The 19,598-nt window shown below is 51.1% G+C and overlaps 1 protein-coding gene across 1 annotated transcript in view; it reads right to left on the bottom strand.

Moving 5' to 3' along the window:
- Positions 1-19,598, bottom strand: part of NOL4L (nucleolar protein 4 like) — a 63,476-nt gene that overhangs the window by 30,699 nt on the left and 13,179 nt on the right. Inside the window, exons 2-4 of the mRNA XM_063172355.1 lie at positions 14,717-14,872; positions 11,036-11,147; positions 6,506-6,615 (exon numbers count right to left, since the gene is read on the bottom strand). Of these exons, the coding sequence (XP_063028425.1) occupies positions 6,506-6,615; positions 11,036-11,147; positions 14,717-14,872 (378 nt within the window). The remainder of the gene's footprint in view (positions 1-6,505; positions 6,616-11,035; positions 11,148-14,716; positions 14,873-19,598) is intronic.

Below are 19,598 nucleotides of genomic sequence, written 5' to 3'. Positions count from 1 at the left end.
TGGGTCTGAGGGGTGTGTGCAAGCAGACAGGGTGCAAACCTGCCCGTGCAGGTTGAACAGCAGCAGAAACAAAAGCAAGCACACAATTCAAGGTTAAAAAGCTGAACCACACAGCTTCATCTTCCGTAATAACGGAAATCATTAATAACAGTTTGCACTCTCAAAGTAGTTGCCATCCAAGCTCTTGAGGAGCTTTATTAGTGAGCAAGACCTCAGAAGTCTCTCTAAGGTATTATCCCCTTTTTAAAGGGAGAAGGCAATTAAGAAACAGCCATTTGTGTGACTTGATCAAAGTCAGTGTACAGCACGTCAGCACCTGAGCTTTGAGATGATGCAGAGCAGCCCACCATGCACAGGAACAGGACAGATCCAACTGGATCCATGAGGCTACTCCATGGATGTTGCAATTGTGTTTTCCTCACTCTGAGGCTGACATCTTTACTTTTCCCCCTGGAAATATTTCCCAGCCCCACTTTACAGGTCCTGAACCAAAACCTTGTTGCCAGTTCTACTGGGAACAGCTGCCTTTGATGCCGGTTAACACACAAGGGAATGGGCAGCAGCTCTCCTTACCAAACAGGGAATGTACTGGGAAGAAATGAGGAATTAAAGAGAGGTAGAGTGGCTTCTGGCCCTGCTTATTCTGTGTTCCCAGACACAAGTTCCTGCAGCTTGGCTGTAGCAGGCTTCTACAGGTAACAGGTAACAGGCACCAGGAAAGGTGTGTTTGGTGGAGAGTGATCAGTCCCAATTTCACATGGCTGGATCTGCATGACAACCACAGCCCCACCAAAAGCCAGAGAAACTTCTAAACATCCCCCATCCACTTCTCCAGGACCTTAGCTGAGCTGCACAACACCACAGGGAAGTGAAGAGACAGTGGGGAAGGGACTGGTCCATGAGAACGGACTGGAGCTGTCACATGGAGCAAGAAAATACCCCTGAGTACCTCAGGAGGGTGAATTGTCCCCAGCACCACTAGAAACAGGCAATGCCACCTCCTTTATTATAGAAAACACCGTGATTAGCCCCAAAACAACCAAGAGTCAGAGCCTTGGCATCACTCCTCACTGGAAGACAAGAGCTGCAGTGGCAGGACCGACCCCAGCCAGCCCACGTCGGTCTCACACTGTTTGCTCACAGCACACGTCACTCTGAACAAACACAGAGCTCACCTGGAGCACTGGGAAAAGTACTGACACCTCCACACAGCGGGAAATAAAAGCTGCCGAGTTTTTACTAGCTGGGAATGCCAGAGTTAATTCCCAGTAAAAAAAAAAAGGGTTGCCCTTCACTGAAAGCCGCCCATTCACACCAGGGTGAAACCAGGCTACATGCATCGGTCATCTGATCTACTGCATCTCATGAGCCTTCAGGCCAAGGATGAAAGTTTTGCTAAAGCATTTTTGCCAGTAAAGAACACTGGTGTGACAGCTGGACCTGGCTTTGCCCGGACTAACTCTGTGGTTAAGAGCAGATCCGAAGTTTCCCAGGCACAGGCGGCTCCCGGCGGCAGAAGCTCTGTCCCCACTAGAGGGCTGCGCAGCCGAGCAGCGAGGAAATCTGTTCCTAACTCGGTGTCTCCCTGTGCCTGCGGCCGGCGCTCCCTTCTGTGCCTAAGGGTGTGTTTAAGGCACTTCTCTAGTGCTCAAAAATGACTTAAAAATTAGCAGCAGGAAACAAATATCCCAAACCATGACAAAACTTCTTGAATGAGAACTATCAAGAGCTCAAGTCAAGTTGATCTAGAGGTATTTATTCCCCCAGAGATGTTTAACACGCTCTCTAATGGATTGGGAAGTACCTTATCATGCTCATGTGATGCAAACGCATCATCCCACTTCCTGTCAAGTACTGCCTGCTTCTGCCTTCCTCACCTCTGTGAATACACACAGCTTTTCTTCAGGATGCCTTCATGAAACACTCAGCTAAATCCAGGTCCCAGGCCTTGTCCAGCAGCTGCCAGCTTTACCAAATTTGCTCCTGGTCTCTGGACTATGTGGAATGAGATGTCTGCAATTCTCACTACTGAACTTCCAGGCTGAAAATAAAAACCCAGTGTGCCTTCCTGTATGTGCCTCCCCTCCCTGCCTTCTGCACCCCCAGGACTGGCTGGAGATGGCTCCAAAGCAGAAGGAAGGGAGCGAGCTGCCAAGGGAAGATGCATCTTTGCTGCTCTCAGAGCCTCTGAGACACTGAAGTGAGCGAGCACAGTAATGGGCAGGCCAGGGAAAAAGGAGGAGGAATTCACATTGCCAACCAGCCTCTGGTCATGAGGCTCTGTGAGCTCTCAAATCCTGCAGAGGCTTGATCCTCACCAGCACCAGACAAGACCAATTCCATGCACATGGGTGGGATTTAAGCCCCTGCACCCCCTTCCAGGATTATCCAGTTGTCTGAGCTAAAACATTGCTTGAAATGGTGCTGTGAAAACCACCTCACATCCATGCACTGTCACACACTCCAGGCTTACAGGGAAATTACTGGATGGATGGGATGTGTGATGGTGCAGGACAAGGCTCTGTCCCTCTCAAACACTTATAAGTCAGTGCAGCAAAGCCATAGCAACAAGGAAAACACTCTTCTTATTTCCCATCCAAGAGCAGCTCCTGCCATTCACTGATTGCGTGACCTTCTGCCAGCAGCCACTGAAGCAATCTTTGAAAACGTTTCTGTATCATTTAAACCTGGTTACTTGGCCCTGGACTGTTCCTGCCAAGGTAGCAGCAACAACTCTGGAGCAGAGAGAGAGAGCCTGGCATTTCAGTGCTGAGATTTGTCCTCTTAAAATCTTTCTATTCCTCCTGTCACCAGTGGAAACCCTGCCCAACAGCAGCATAAAAAATAAATCCAAGGCTGAGGTTGAGTAACACAGAAAAGATTGTCTGAAAAATGACTGCAGTAGAATAACCAATCATTTAAAAATGCTAATATTTAGCATTTGAAAATGAGGTGGAAGGATCTTTACAGATAAATATCAAATATCTTCTATTCATTCCTTTTTGCTGCTAGATTGGAACGGTCAGGAGTTCAGAGATGCTTTAATGCCTTGGTAGATACCATGAAATGGGGTTAATTCAGCACCCTGGAAAGGGTAAGAGGCCTGGTTTTTCACACATGTGAGAACTGGTAAAAAAATGGGGACAAAGGAAGGTTCCCACCCCAGAAGAACCTGAATGTCCTACTGAACCCAGTATAAGCAACAAGGGTCTCTGCTGTTTTCCACTATCCCAGAACAGATATTCTGACTCCAAAAAGTATATACAAATATATTCTGTGGGAATTCTTCCTTTTGTGAGCAACCACGTAAAGAGCTTCTCTTCTGACAGTTTCTTGTCCCTAAGCAGGGATAAAATGCTTTCCTTAAGGTTCTGGCTGTGTTTCTTTCTGGAGACACTGATGCTCTAATAGTGACGTGCTTAGCAGCACTAATAGATTACACTTACATGCACTATTTTTTTTTTTTTTCCTGAATAATGAAGTTAAAAGGCTACTTTGGCATAAATTCACTCATTGTTACCCCAAGTGAAGTGAGTTTCTCCTGGTGTTGCTGCATACAAATAATTGCTTTTGGCCAAAGCCAAGGGAAACACGAGTCCATTGCTTAATTTGTTTCTATTAACACCATCAAATGTTAGTGAGAGGGAGGCAGCAAAGTGGCAGAGCTCAGCCAGAGCAGCCTGGATGTGCTGGTAGATAAAACCCTTGCAGGGGATATCTGCATAGGGCAAATTTTAAAAGCAGGTTGTATTTTCTGCCTGTTTTGCATTTGCATAAAAGTCAGAATTATTTCTACTGTCTTTAGAGGGCTCTTTTCAGTTGGCAAACACCTGGAACTCCAAAAGCTGCAACACCTGAACTGTGCAACCCTAACCCTAACCCGGTGTCACACAGCCTCTGTTCCATGGACCATGCTCCACACAGACTGCCAGGTTCCTCCAGGAAAAAAAGGATGGCACTGTTTTCTTTCCAGTGCAATGTGTGAATAAACAGAATAAAATTGGCAGGGGAATTCTTGTGGAGGGAACTGACCCCTGTTATTTGCATTATTACACATATTATCTTCAGGTAGTCTCAGCATTAGCAGCTCCAGGTCCAGCCACGGCTGTCTCAGGAGTGTGGCACTTGATTTCATTCAAGTTACACCAGGGGAAGTTTAGGTTGAATCATGAAAAATTTCTTCACCAAAGGGGTTGTCCAGCCCTGAAACAGGCTGCCCACCATCCCTGGAGGGATTTAAGCCATGTCAGTGTGGAACTTGGGGACATGGTTTAATGGTGGGCTTGGCAGTGCTGGCAGAATGGTTGGATTCAATGATCCTGAAGATCTTTTCAACCTAAATAATTCCACTGATTCCCCAGGGGAAGCCAGGGAATGTCCCATGTCAGAAGGGACTGCACTCAAATGCTGCTGGATTTTCCCCAACCATCTGAATCCTCTCAGACTTTTGTCATGATGGAAAATTTCAACACTTCAGAAGTCTGAGCAATAGGAATGATCCTTTTTTACTTAGCTCTCAGGAATCAGTTTCAGTAACACAGTGAACAGCAATTTTTACTTCTTCCAAACAGGTTTTTCCCTCGGCTGCTACAGCTTGAAAAGCTTCGAAAGCTGCGCTGCAGTGTAACGACAGGAGCACAGGAGAAGGAAAACTTTAGAGGCAGGGAATAACATCAAACCATTTGATTTATGATCTAAACCAACAACTGCTGGTTGCCTCAGCTGGTCCCTTTTTGTTCCTGCATGACACACGCTTCTATTCCAATCTCTGCAAGCTTCAGGAGTATTCATGTTAGCAGCACGTTATATCGATCCAGTGACAGTTCCAGTGCAAACTGCTGCACCAAAATTCAGGGTATGAACTCTAAATTACCAACCAAAGTTTTCAAAACAAGCACCCTTAAGCAGGCAGCTCAAAAACTCAAGATCCACTACTGAAGCCTCCCAGCTTCTGAGTGGTTTGCTATCCTGGGAGCAAGATCAAACTGCAAGGTCAGTTTGCTACCTGTATAAACTGGGTACAGGAGTTTAATGAAGCTTTGTAGCACACTTCCCTTAAGCAGTGTCAGAGCCAAGAGGAACTGGTTGAAAATGCATAAATGGCTACAAGTCAAACCATTCAGTCCTCTGTATGTAGTAAACTTAACTTGAAGCAACCACCCTAAATGCTGGAAAGCACAGCCAGCATTCATGGCCCTGAGTCCCTGGCCTTGGTGAAGAACAGGACTGCAGGATCTGCCACACCAAGACCCAGCAAACAGTGCACAACCCAAAGGTGATTGGAACATGCTGGCCTATTTATCCAGAAGTGGTCCCAAAGTAGCAATCAGATGGCACAAAGGGGCACATCCACCCCTTCCATGTGCACAGCCCAGTTCAGCCCAGTCCAGTTCAGCCCAGCCCAGCTGCCCCCCAAATTGTCCACAGCTCTACTGCCTGACCCATCATAAGCACAAAACCTGGCACATCAGCCTTTCACCTTTCACAACCTAAAACAAATCCTGAAACTCACTCAAGTGTCAAACAAGTGCGAAGGAAAAAGCTCCAAGACACAGAAGTGCTTCCCACCAGATGCCATTTTGTCCTCCAGCAAGAAGGTTTCACAACAGAAGTGACAGAGCAGCTCGGTATCCCTTCAGCAAACCCACACTTGGCACTTCACACCCTGGCAGTGATGCTCTAACCCACATCCCTTTAGGAAGCTGCTGGATGAAAGCCCCCATCGGGTGCTCAGGCTCCCAGCAATGTTTTCCACCACAGCACCATGCAAATGCTGTCACATCTTGCCACTGGCAGCAATGTGTGAAATCAGGTTCAGGTTTCAGAGTGCTGGAAAGAAAATCCAGCACTGGCTTCCAGTGCAGATTGTGGGGAGCAAGTAAAACATACTTTTCTTTTTATAGACTGTTTCCATGGTGCACAGAGGTTCCCATAGCTAATTCTGCAGCTGCAGAACTTCAGAAAATTGCACAGCCTGGGTATTATCCTGTGGCAGGGTGCCCCATACATCCCCAAAGCAAAATCCAGTGGCTTAACACTGTCACCAAACAAGAGAGCCGTGTCCCACTTTGACGTGGGAGCGCAGCGGCTGCAGCTGAACCCCTCAAGTTGCTGAGCAGTTTAGGAGAGCCCCAGAGCAACCAAAGGCAGGTCTGGGCTTCAGACCCCATCTGCTAAAGCTCCCAGACATCAGTGGGAGAGAAACAAATTACTACTTGCCATATTTATTTTTAAAACAATTTCTTAGAAGAACTGTATGTCTAAAGAACAAGCAGATTGTTACAGGAAATAACTTAATCAACCCCATCTCTGCCTCTCTCCACTGGCACAACTCTGAAGCAGCTCAGCTTCCAGGAGATGCAGGGTACACTGCCTCCCAATGTGCTGTGCTTGGTCAGAGCCTCACAAGCTCAGACAAACCAGGCATTCCCAAAAACATCCTCCTGGAATCCAAGTGCCCCTCCCCATTCCCCATTCAGCCCCTCGGCACGGGCAGACCACTCACCTGCTCCTGGGAATTCATCACCCGCAGCTTCATCTGCTTCAGGTAGGTGGAGGTGAGGGGCATGTTGTAGTCAATGATCCCAGAAACCAAGGAGGAAGGTGGCTCGCTCTCTGAAGAACAGAGGAAAAGCTTTATTTAGATGAGGGACCTGCAGGTATGTTCTTGTAACTCAGGGGTATTCAGGAGAACTTCAAATCCCTGGCAAGAGCCACCCGCTGAGAGAAGGTTCCTCTAAGAACGTGACCCCACCAAGAACATAATTACAGAACAGATGTTGTCTTGGGAAGAAAAAAAATAAATAAAATAAAAAAGCATTGCTGTCACCTGTGAAAAAAACTACACATAGTGTGTAATTTTTCAGCGTCCCCCAAACCTGAGGAAGAAATTGAGTCTTGCTGAAGCCTCAGAAGTGCTTCCAAGCACATGGGATTTATGCAGGGGGTGATGAACAAGGATCTATTTGCAGCTTGCTTCAGCATTGCAAAATCTTGCCAATTTTGCTGGGATTCCCTCAGGTAGGAGTTAACATTAAGCCAACGTATTAAGTATCTCTATCTGGTGATGAAGATTATTTTTAACATCCTCATTAAAGCACAAACTTAATTTTAGAGATCTTTAATTTAAATTGTTCCTGTTGATTCCTCTGGCTGCATCACATTGAGCTCTAGAGATGGCTCCAGGTTTGGATGCTCCTGCAAATCACTCTGTCTGCCCAGACTCAGTTCACAAAGCAAATTCTCTGAAAGTGATTTCTCTGAATTATCAAAGATTTTTCTGCTCTGCCACCACCACTACAGATCCTGCAGGACACAGAACATGAAGGCTGCTGGAATGATCTGTTCCAACTCTGAATTTTCAGGCTCACACTGTGGGTTTGTCCAGGAGGAAAGCTGCCATTGTCCACAGGGATGGCTGATGGCTACAAGCAAGATCTCTTTGCCCTCAGCTCAGGCAGATGCAAGTCTGGAGAATTAATCCAGCCTTCCAGCACATGCTGAAGGGATGTGTGGTACCCCCTGGACAGGGAGCTTAAGCAGCAAGAAGGATTCCCAGGAGCTGAAGGTGAACTTATGCTGGGAGGTTTCCATTCCTGCTTCTGAATCTCCCTGGCTGGCTTGCATTTTCTGGGGTCACTGGTTTCACAGGCATGTGTGACAGAGCCCTTTGAAAAAGAGCCATCACAAAATGTTTTACAGCACCTCAGAAAAGCCATCAACCCAATCCTAATGGGCCTGCTTCTCAGAAATGCTGAGTGTAAAAAATTCCTGTTGGAACTCAGCAGAGCTGAAGATGCTTCACACCTCTGGAAACACCACATCTATCATGCCTGATTAGGAAATTACCTGACCCCAAAACTGCCTGTAATTGACTTAAACATCACAAAGGTCTTTGCAAATCTTCTCTATCAAGACATTGACTGGGTCCCTGGAAATACAATGCTTTTTTCTCAGGTTCATCTGGTCCATTCCTGGGCAGATGGAGCATTCCTGCCTGTGGGTGAAGGGAAGGGAGACCAGTGCCACTCAAGGCATCAACTTGCCCAAATATGAAGGTCCAAAGCTTTTAGGAACCTTGTAAACTGATTCCTCCATCTTTTCTCATGGCTGCATATCAACAGCCTCTGTCACAGTTTGACCTACAGATTAGGAGCACTTATATGTCTCTATAACACCCAAAAGAAACCTTTATTGTGCTGTGATGAAAAGATGCTAAAATCCCAGTGCAAGGGGAGCTTTTTACAGGAACTAAACCTGCCACTTTCCCCAGCTGGCTGAGTTCCTAAGAGTTTGGGAAAGCATTTGCTCAGAGTATCACAGATAGAGCTGCTCTCTGCTGAGGCACAGGCACGGTGAGGTGAGTGTTTGGGATCTCTGAGGATGACAAGTTGCTCTCTGCTGAGGCACAGGCACGGTGAGGTGAGTGTTTGGGATCTCTGAGGATGACAAGTTGCTCTCCTGCCATTCCCCACTCCACTGCTCAGTGCTGCAGAGATGAATGAAGCTGAACAGGAGCAGCTCAGCAACTTCAGATGGGGAGGAAGAGGGAGGTAAGTGATCTTTCAGTGCTTAGATTCTGCCTGAAACCATTCTGATGTAAATTTGGAACAATCCCATTAGAGGCCACAAATTTAATGTGAATTTGTGCAACTGCACCACAGAAGGGCTTGAGCCCAAGAAATCAAACCCTTTTTTTTTTTTCTTTTTCCCAAGTTATCTGGGAAAGAAAGAAAACCTTTGTTTTAAAAGGCCTGGGGGGCTCCACGGGAACAATCTTCACATCCTATGTCACAAGAGGAAGCTCCTGGAATCCTTTAGCTCATTTTGCAGTTATCTCTATCACATGCCCCACATGTTGGACACACAGATGGAACAAGGAGAAATGGTTTTGATCCTAGCTCCACATTTTTATCACTCCACCAGAATTACTCCTAATTTAATAACACTGTAAAGAGATCCCAGTGAAGTCCAGTGACGTTCAAACTTTCCCACAAGCAAGACAATTTGCTTTTTATGAATGATGTGGGTGCCCTGCAGGGTTTGATGGCAGATATGTTTAATTAGGGATTTTTGTGATCACAAATTAAATGTGTTCAGATTTCTTTCACAGACAAGAGAAATAGAAAGAGATGGGAATTACTCAAATTTTGTCATCTTACTGAGTTAAACTTTACCTGTATGTTCCTCTATGTGTGTATGCACGTGCATACACCTTAGTAATTCTTCTATGACCCCAGTGGTTTTTTTTAGATGATTTGCTCCTGATAAATTCCTGAATACGTGTTAGTGAAATCAGACACCCTTCCCCAGTAAAAGTAACCTTATCTAATCTACTCAATGCATTTTCACATGTACTTAGTCACTATTTAGGTGCTATTCAGACAGAGAAGCACTTCTGTCCTTTCATTCATGGTGAGTAAGACTTTTTACCTGTGGGATCCTTTGTACTCCTGATTGATTTATTTTTAAGAGAACTGCTAAGGGCTGAAGCTTTATGAAAATAATCACTAACTGATATTCATTTATAAATTTGTTCAGGACAGATGGATGTCAGCCTTGATCATGGTTCCCACAGCTAGGACCACACTGGGGGGGATATCCAGAACACACTGTGGGGGATATCCAGAACCAGAGGTTCCCTGAGCTGCCTCTGAACTGGGATGGGTGTGTGCTGCTGGGAGAGGCACAGGAGATGCAGGATGCGGGGTGGGTGGAAGCCCCTGAAGGAAAACCAGGTTGGACAGGGTTTTGAGCAACCTGATCTAATGGAAAGTGTCCCTGCTGTGGGCAAGGGGGTGGAATGAGATGGACTTTAAGGTTCCTTCCAAACCCAACCAGTCTGTGACTCTGTGAAGGAACCTCACCCATGAGGAATGCAGTGCAATCTGTGTGAAGGTCAGGATGTCTCCCAGCAAGGCCAAAATTTTCTGGATGTAATTGAAAAGAGGGATCAGGCCCTTAGCTGGCAGAGGGGGAAGTACTGTGGTAATGGAGCTTCAACTAACAGAATTCACATGGAGCTATTTGGGAGAGGTTTTGAGAGTTTTTTAAAAGTATAATGAGTACAAAGCATTTCAGTCACTACCTTTGGATAGATGGCACATAATCCACTTACACAAAACCTCTGGGATGTCCATAGCTCTGCTCCCAGCAGTAAACAGTTGGCAATCAGTACTTAATACAAGAAATTCTCAATTGTTGGCCCTTTTGTTCCTTAAATTCTGCTTCCCTTCCTGATAAGAGCTGCCAAATGAGCCACTTTGCCTTGCCGCTTTTGAAAGTGACCAACTCCCTGCAGTTTGCTTAGGTTTTTTTTTAAGTAGCAATTTTAATGGCTGAAATCAACATCACTTTAAACTTGGTTTGCACTTGATCACGAAAACAAGTTTGTAACTCAGAAAACAACCACACAAACATTTAACCAGCTACTCTGCAAGAGACCCTGGTCCCATCTCCTTCCCACTCCTGCTCTGTCTTGCACCTAAGAAGCTGCAGATTGGATCTGTCCACAAAAGAACCATAACGAGTCAACCACCACAGTGGCCACACTAATTGTGTGTGTACACGGGCACAACGTAACTGTGATTGCCAAAATACTTGCCATTATCTAACCCAGGATCCCGTGCTTATCTATTAATTAAGTGTAAATTGCTTCTTTATCAGAAACTTCAGCTATTCAGACATATTCTGTGTCTTTCAATACAAAATTATCGGTTCCAGGGGAAAACTTTAGGTTATTTTTATAATCATTGAGGTTTCCACCCTCACATGATCATGGGTTGATTGCAGCCATATCTGCAGTATGTTTTGGGCAGCGCTGGGGAAGCTCAGAAAGAAAGCCAGGCTGCTTCTGCTCCCTAAGCTGAAAGAAGCAGGTTTAAGCAATTCCTTCAGCTTGGCTATAAGATATAAAATATCCCAGGTTAGGAAAAGCCTTAGGTTACGATGTATCTCACGGACAGGACAGTGTCTGGCAGCTGTGCTGGTGCAAAATGCAGAGTCAGCTCTGCTGGCAGAAGCCACTCGCCCTTACCTTTGGGCTCCAGGCCGTTGGAGTTGAAATGCATCCTCTTCTGGCACTCAGTGCAACTCATCAGGAACCTGGTCACAGCCTCTCTCGGGAGGAAAGCATAGGTCTCTGCAATCTGGGGAAACAACAGACAGCTGTAGGTTCTTGGGAGATGGACAATGGGGTGGAGAGCACGGGGACCACGGGCACAGCTCGTAGCTACACGTTGTCCCCTCCAGCCCTAAATCCCTCCCTCCAGGACGGCTGTTGGTGGGGAACACTTTGGGAGGGTAACTGATGTGCCACTGAGGCACCAAAGCACAAATGAACAGACCTTTGGTATCCCTGCATACCCAAACCTTCGCAGAAACTCCTTCCCCTTCCCCCTTGGAGTCTGGGAAGAGCAAAGCTATGAACATGTAAGAATCAAATGTGAAAGTAAGGCCTCATCAGCTCTGTTTGCATTGTTAATTACCATCACACCAGTAACCTGAAGAATCCATTAATCTTTTGTAAGGGCAGGTCACTTTTTCCCACAATGACAATCAATTACTGTTAATAATACTTTGCACTTCTGTGACATATTTTATCTAGGGAATTGAAAACATTTTTCCAAACAGTAATGAATTAAGTCTCCTGAACCTTTGTGGGGTATGTATTTTACAGATGAGGAAAAGCAAAGGATAAATATTTAAAACTTGAATGCTTGAAGTTAAACACTAGATCCAGACCTAAGCACCCACAGAAGGTGTCTGGCAATCCCTGTTATTGCAATTAATTCCTGCCAACAGTAATTTTATGATATTTCTAAGGATCAAGACTAGGTTATTTGGAGAAGGAACAAGTCAATTTTAATGTAGACTTCTTTAAGGCCATAAAAGACCATCAAATCTTGGAGTCTGACCTGTGCAGCACAAGTCACTTCACCCAGGTTCTCCTGCAGCCCAGTGGCCTGTGGTTTGCCTAAAACATCATCCAGGAAGACATCTGGTCTTAATTGGAAGGCATTAAAAGGTGGAGAGCCCACCTCTCACTTTGGGCTGGCTCCTATGGTTAATCACCCATCCTGTTTGGTCTAAGTGACTTGTCCCAGCACGGCAGTTCCCAAACCAGGGGCCGTGACCCCCACAGGGGTCACAGCACTTACAAGTGGGGTCATAAAGCAGACAGAAATTCAATTGTTCGTGCCAGTCCTCGGGGCTGGGAGCCCTGCAGAAGTGGGGCTCAGGACGGGAAGTGGGGCTGCAATCAGACACCTTGTGGGTGACGGGGCTGAGCTGGGAGGACGGCCCAGGATGTCCTGATCCCCCTCCTGTGGCCACACCGTCCTCCTACCTGACATAGTTAACAATTCCTAAACTCTAAAAGTCCACATTAAATACAAAAATACCTAAATTCCACGCATTTTTGCGCCCTGAAGGGGTGCTGTTCTAGCAGCAGAGCAGCGGGGCAGGGGCTGTGCTGGATCCTGGCTCCGGCAGCGCCGTGCCCGGCTCTGGCTCTGCGGTGGGAGGGAGCCGCATCCCTCTCCACTGCGCGGCAGCAGAGCCCGGGCTTTCACACGCACTGAATGCCAGATGGGTGGAAAGTTCAGGCGGGGACCTTGTCCCAGCGCTCAAATGGAGGCTGCAGTGCCGGGTCCTCATGGGATTCTCCTCCTATTTAGCTGCAGCCCCAGCGAGCTCTGTTGTGGCCAGGCGGATGCCAGCTCAGCCTTTGCCTCTGTGTGATATTTATCGATGCACAAGCACAAGGGATTCCCGCAGAAACGCTGAAATGAGGGGCCTGGAAATTGCTGGTGGCAGCCATGGTGGGGTGTCACAGGCAGGGAACTGTCCCCGCCTGCTGCCTGCCGGGCTCGGCCATGTCCCTGCCTCTTTTGCTCCAGCAAGCCCACAGTCTCTGCTGCAAATGTTCAGCTAATTTTAGTGATACAGTTGTTATTTCTCAGCTGATTTGATGCTCTGCAGAGCAGACAGCTTCCTTGATGAGTTATCTCCCTTCCAAACTCCCTTTCTGATTGCCTCCCTCCGGAGGTCATGGACAAGGGCAAACTCTCCAGTGTCTCTAATCAGAAGTGGTGGGGAAAGGGAGCAGGGAGAAGGAGGCAGGGGACCCTGGAGCCTCCCAGCTGGCCACCCAGCAGCGTCCCTTTGTGCACCGTGCCAGGCGTGGCGTGTGCTCTGCACCATTTCACCTTCCAGCTCGGGCTACAAAGGCGCTCCGGGGAGCAAGGGCAGCAGCGAGGGCAGGAGCCAGGCTGGGCAGCCCAGCCAGCAGCTCCTGCCAGGTCAGGAGGGGATACACGCTGCTAATGTGATGATCTCAGCTCAAGAGGGAGATGAGGGGTGGAGCGTGAAGCTCTCTCTGACTGCTGTGAGCAGGCCTGGGAAAACAGACGGATCCAGCCTGCTCCCCTGGGGCTGTGCAGGGCACAGATTAGTCCTCCAGAGAGATGAATTGAAGGAATTAGGGAAGGGTCGGAGTCGTCTGCTGGGGAAATGAGCAGAAAGTTTTTGAATTGTGGTCATGCTGGAGGGGCTGCCCCCCCTGGACCATAGAAAGGTCATCACTTGCCCCCAAGCCAGGGAGGGTCAGTGCGTGCCCCAGCCCCCAGCTCTGCTGCAGGGGCAGGACTGGAGTGCTCAGGGCAGGGAGAGATGCTGTGAGCTCTGTGTGCAGAGCCCTGCTCCCCAGGGACTCCCATCACATGTGGGAGGCTGCAGGGCACTGGGCTGCCTCACCAGCACTGCCAGCATCACAGTGTGGATGGAGCAGGGACACAGGCAGGCAGGACAGGCTCCAACCCTGTGCTGACTCTGGCAGCACAGAGCTGTGCAGAACCTCAGGCATCATCACTGAGGCGAGGGCAGCCTGCAAAGACCTCTCTGAGACATTGTATACACCAGAGAGATGAGCTGCCAACAAACCACTCCTGTCTCTAAGCGACCTGGTCCTTAGGGCTGTGGGATTCAAGGGAGTAGCTTGGTCTTGGACAGTAAATTCAGCTCTTCTTGTAAAAGGAAAGCCCAAACGTTTGCATCGAAGGGCTGTGCAGAGTCAGGAGAAACAGCAAGCTCCCTGGAAAAGCACACTTCAAGCTAAATTATTCCTGACCTAACTAGAGTGGTGTTTCAGGGTGGATAGAGCTGGTTCTTGGCATCCATAGAACCAAGGAACCAAGACAAGACTTAGCTTGGTGCCTGCCTCCATTTTGTAACTGAGGAAACCCAGGAGGGGCAGGAGAGGAGGGAAAGGCCACGGCCATGCCCCAGTCCCCCTGTCTGGCTGCTCCTGACCTTCAAGGCCCACAGGAGACATTTCCCTCTGGCTGAGGGAGACAGGGAGGCAGATGACCCAGAGCAATCACAGGACTGGACAAACATTCTCTCATCCATCACTAATACCGAGGATTTCTCCTCCTTCTCCCTTCAGACATGCACAGTGCCTTTGTATGATTGCCCTGCTCTCTCCTCTCCCGGCAGCCGCGCTGTGCTGCCGCTGCAGCCCGGATTCCCCGAGCACAGCTGCTCTGCCTTTAAACCCCTCCTTCCTCACGCCTCCCCGCACAGCCACACTGGGCTCTGCCTCTCCTCTGCCTGCCGCCGGCGGCTCTGCTCCTACCTGCCCTGCCATCCCCGTTCCCCAGGGACTCTCCCTCCGCTCCAGTGCCCGCCCTGCCCGGGGCACGGGGGGGACTCTCACCGCTCGGTAGGTTTTCTTCTGCCCGGCATGTTTGGGTGCTTTGCCCGGCTCCGACGAGCTTTCCACATGCATCGAGTAGATGATGTCAAAGAAATCTTCCACCACAGCCACGCGTTTCAGAGAGATGCCCTCGGGCTCCGACAGTCCATCTGCCCCCTACAACAGTGCAGGCAAGTTGAGTTAGTGTCAGCGATGGGTGACAGGGGTGACGAGATCGGCCCGGGGCTAATGCGGTTGGAGGGGGCAGAGTGGCTGTGCTCCCGCCTCGGGCTGCCTTGGGCACGGGGGATGTGGGGGATAAATTAAACATCGCTTCAGGGAGGATCCTGCTGTAGCCAGGGCAGTGGCGGCTGCTGCTGTCGCGCTGCTAAAGCTGGCAATGAAATTGGGCCAGGAGTAAAAAACAAGGGAAGAGTCCAGAGTGGAGTCACAACTGATCAAGAGATTCAATTTCCGTAATGTGGGATGGTTTTGCTAGGCGGGGAACAGGCGGGGGAAGCTCTTTGGACCTGCACATGGTGCTAAACCACCCTGGGAAGCCCTGAGATGTGAGGTACTCTTGCTGGCTGCAGTCCCCGTGGACATGGATCAGCCAGCAGGACAAGGTTTCACTGTGATGCCAGGATACAGCCCCTAAAGGAAGGAGCCAGCATCCCCTCCTTCCCTGCACTGACCTTTCCAAGGCTCCCTCCCTCTCACAGACGCAGAGCAGCTGAGCGCTGGCAGCAGCAGCACAGCTCTTTGTGTGTTCGGATGTGCTGGAGAGCAGGAGGCAGTAATTCTGCCACACGACAGTGGTGACAGACTGATGGGAGTGGGAAGTGTGGGGAGCAGTGCTCCTCCGAGCTGACTGGCACCAACGGTGTCAGCTCACACTGGCAGGGCTTGCCGTGGGAAGGGGAGGCAGCCTCTGGGACCCGGCAGCTGCCATCGGCACTTGGCACAAAGCACCAGGGCAGGAAGGGCTCCTGGAAGGTGGTCAGTGGCTACTGAAATGGCAGGGGGGTCTGAGAAAGGGCCAGCCTTTGGGAGGTCACTTAGCTTGCTCCTGGAAAAAATGCTATATCTATGTATGTATATATATGTATGTATATGTATATATATATCACATCCCTTTAAGGGCTGCTTTCCAAAAGGAATGCATGGATGTTGTCCAGTGGGTACCCACCAGGCAGCTAAGCAGCAACCTGCACATCTAAATTACCTGCAAACTACCTTTTTCACGTGCATTCACACATCCCCGAGGGCAGGCAGGAGCTGGCAGGGAGCTGTGGGCAGGGTCTGGCAGGGGTCTGCATGCAAAGGGAACAGCCAGTCTCCTAACCCGCATTTGTGCCGTCCTTGCTCGGGCTCTGTGTATCTTACACAGTCTATAGATTGAATAAATGCTGTTCTTTAAGCCACCAGTGAAGGGCCTCTCAAAAATCAATCACTGAGTGGGCCCACCTTCTGCTGGAGCTACCCAGCATCTCAGAGGAGCAGTCATTTAATGTACAGCGCTGCCTATTAGAGTTGGCTCCTCACCCCAATTTCGGAACAGAGACTGCCTGTCCTGGGCACGGGCTGCAGTGGGACGGAGGCTGAGCTCACCCGGGACACGGGCACGAGGATTTTCCAACACAAACCACCTCTCCCCTCCCCGGGGAGCCCCGAGCCGGGGCTGAAGGTGGCTGTAACAAAGAGAATATTGAGAGCGAACACAAGGGGCAGGGTGGCAGGGCTGCGTGGTGGGGGTCGGGGAAACTTCGCCCCAGGGAGTGTCTTTGAGGAATATAGATCTAATTTCTTCTGTCACCGTTCAGAGAGTTTCAGTTTAATCGAGGGCATGGGTATTCCCCTGCCAAGGAGGAGCGGGCATTAGGAGGCTTCCTACTGACCAATAATCCTCAGAGCAGGGTTGAAATGAGGATAATTACAGAAACAGGACAAAGGAAAATGCAGCAGGGGAAAAGCACAGTCAGATCTAACAAGCAGAGCCCTCAAAATTAAGGCTGTAACCAACCCTGTATGCAAATCATTGTTTCCAACCGGCTAATATCCTCCTCCCTGCACGGCCAGCAGGTCCCTGTTTCCTCCCCAGTTTCAGAAGGAATGCAGTGAAGGTAACCTCAGGCTCTGGGCATTGCCACAGACTCCCTGCACACCTAGCAGCGCTCTCCTCTCCACCCCAGCTGGATCCGGAGCTGCCTCCTCAGCATCCCACTCCCTGCAGGGATCCTCCATCCCCTCCTCAGCCTTGTGACTGCTCTCCCCGTGATGATTATTTAGCTTTGGGAAGCAGGTGAGATGCAAGCAGTATCAAAGCCACTGGGTATAAGAAGCCGTATCAAGTCAGTGCCTCCAGGATTAGGGAGGTTTATATCTGGCAATATATCCAAATGTTGACCTAGGATTTAAGAGGACACGTGTGCTGTAAAGTACCTCTCCGAGGGGCCCACGCCCCTCGGGTTCCTCCTTCCACACCCAGCATTGCTCACCAGTATTCAAGGCATGAGTCAGAGCCCATAATATCTCAGAAAGGCTTAAAACCCCTCAGGTTTAAATAGCAATAAAAATTCAGGGAAGCAGAATGGGAAGAAGGGATGCTTTTACCCTGTCCTGGTGTTGGGGCTTTATTAGAAGTCACCTGCCCCCACAAGGAGTAAAAGATTTCAGGAGCAAAGCTCAGCCGCGACAGAGGTGCTTGGAAGCGGGTGGCATTTCAGGCACTGAGGAGTCCCTCTACCACCTTCCAGCCATCCTCCTTTTCCCTATATTTGCCCAGCACGGTTCTGTCTCTCCCCCTTCCCAGTCTCTCCTTCTCTGTGTACTGTGCCCCACTGTTCTCACCCCCCTTTCCTCTCATCCTCCCCACCTTCCCAGAGCTGTGAGCGCTCTCAGCTCCTCTCCTCCATCAGGTCTTTCTCTTCCCCAGCGTCCTTTGTCTATTTCCACATCTCTGAGCGCCGGTACCCCGGGGACCCTCTGCCCTAGGACCGCTCCCCTGGGCCTCGCTGCCCCTGCACCTCCTGTGTCCCTGCTCCATCCCGCCGAGCCCGGCCCCTCCAGCACCGGCGGATCAGCGCCGGGAGCCGCCTCTGCGGCCCGAGGTCGCCTCCGTGCCCGGCCCCGGGCGGCGACAGCCATTTCAGGCAGCAGCGCTGTCCCGGCTGCGCCGCGGGCCGGGCAGCGCTCCCAGGGCCCGGCCATGGCGCTGCCAGCGCCCAGCCCGGCACCTTTGTTCTCGGCAGCCGCCCCGGGCACGCTCGGCCCCCGCCCGGCCCGGGACGGGGGCGGTGCGGCGGGAGGGGACGGGCAGCGCCCGGGCAGCCCCGAGCGGCGGCGCGGGGTGACATCTGCCGCGGCGGGGAGGGAGGCAGGGCCCGGCGAGCCCCCCCGCCCGGGCCGGGCTGGGGCCCGCCGGCAGGTAGCGGGTAACCACGGCAACCGGCGGTAATCCGCTCCCCCGGGCCCGCCGCGCCGCCCCGCGCCCGCTGCCCCCGCGCCCCGCCCGGCGCGGACCGGCCCGGGGCAGGCACCGGCGGCGGCGGGGCCACTGCGGCCGGGCCCGCACCTCCTGAGCCCGGGACGGGCGGGCAGGGGCAGCGGCAGGGACAGGAACAAGGGAGGATTCCTGCCATCCCCGGCACCGCCATCCCGCCGGAGCTCCGCTCACTTCTCGAGCCCCAGTGCAGCCCTGCCCCGCTCCCACAGCCCCGCCACACCCCCGCAGGGACCTGCCCCGGCTCCCGCAGCCCTGTCAGGCTCCCACACAGACCTGCCCTGGCTCTCGCAGCCCTGTCAGGCTCCCACATGGAGCTGCCACGGCTCCCTCAAGGACCTGTCATGGCTCCCAAAGCCCTCCCATGCTCCCACATGGATCTGCCTTGTTCCCACAGGGATCTGCTGTGGCTCCCACACAGCCCTGCCATGGCTCTCACAGTCCTGCCATGCTCCCACAGCTCTGCCATCGCTCCTACACAGCCCTGCCATGGCTCCCACAGCTCTGCCATGGCTCCCACAGCTCTGCCATGGCTCCCACACAGCCCTGCCATCGCTCCCACACAGCCCGGTCCTGCCTTGGAGCCTGGCAGCAGCACCCGCACATCTCCATGGCCAGCCTCCTCCACCCACCCAGCTCCCTGTGCTCCCAGCAACCTGCTGTGTCTCTAGCAGCCCCTGTGGCCATTCCTCAGCAGCCCAGCCCGGGTGTGAAAACTGCCATAATGGGAGATTTTCACAGCCAAACTGCAGCACTGACGAGCTAGCCCTGTTTTCTGTGGGGCAGCAGATCCTCAGCCAGCAGCTGCCACCTGATCCAGCCCATGCTGCCTGCAGTGACCTCCACCCCAAGCCCCAGTGACCTGCCACCACCCCAGCGAAACCAGACTCAACCCAGGCAGCTCCAGGGAGGCCAAGGGATGACAGCAGCCTTCATGCACAGGACTTCTCAACCCTGCAAGCCCTTCCCCAACTTGGACTTGGGTTTGGGAGAATCTGGGAGCATTTAACCAGAGCTCTCCAAAGCCTGCGTGCTCCCAGCTCCTCTTCAGGCTGACTCTGAGAGACACTGCCAGAAGAACTGGAAACTGCCCGTTCTGGGCTCAGCAGCATGCAGGGGCTTGGCTGTGCCCTTGCACTGGCTGGCAGGGCAATATCTGCCTTCCCCAGTGGGACTGGCAGTTCTCCTGGGCCCAGGAAGCTTCACAGCTCTGCAGGGAAGCATCCCTTCTCCAAGGGGGTTATGCTGCAGGGCCATCAGGCTGGGACTGCTGGGGCAGGAGTGGGATGGGAGGGAGTGCCGACTGCTTCCCCATCTGCTGTGCTCAACGGCAGATAAAACACTGCCCTGGCCCTCGCACCAAGGCCGATACCAGCCCAATTCAGCTTCCTGTGAGTCAAA

Source organism: Melospiza melodia, chromosome 19 (assembly GCF_035770615.1).
Source record: "Melospiza melodia melodia isolate bMelMel2 chromosome 19, bMelMel2.pri, whole genome shotgun sequence".
Classification (NCBI taxonomy): domain Eukaryota; kingdom Metazoa; phylum Chordata; class Aves; order Passeriformes; family Passerellidae; genus Melospiza; species Melospiza melodia.
This window is presented reverse-complemented; position numbering and strand designations above follow the sequence as displayed.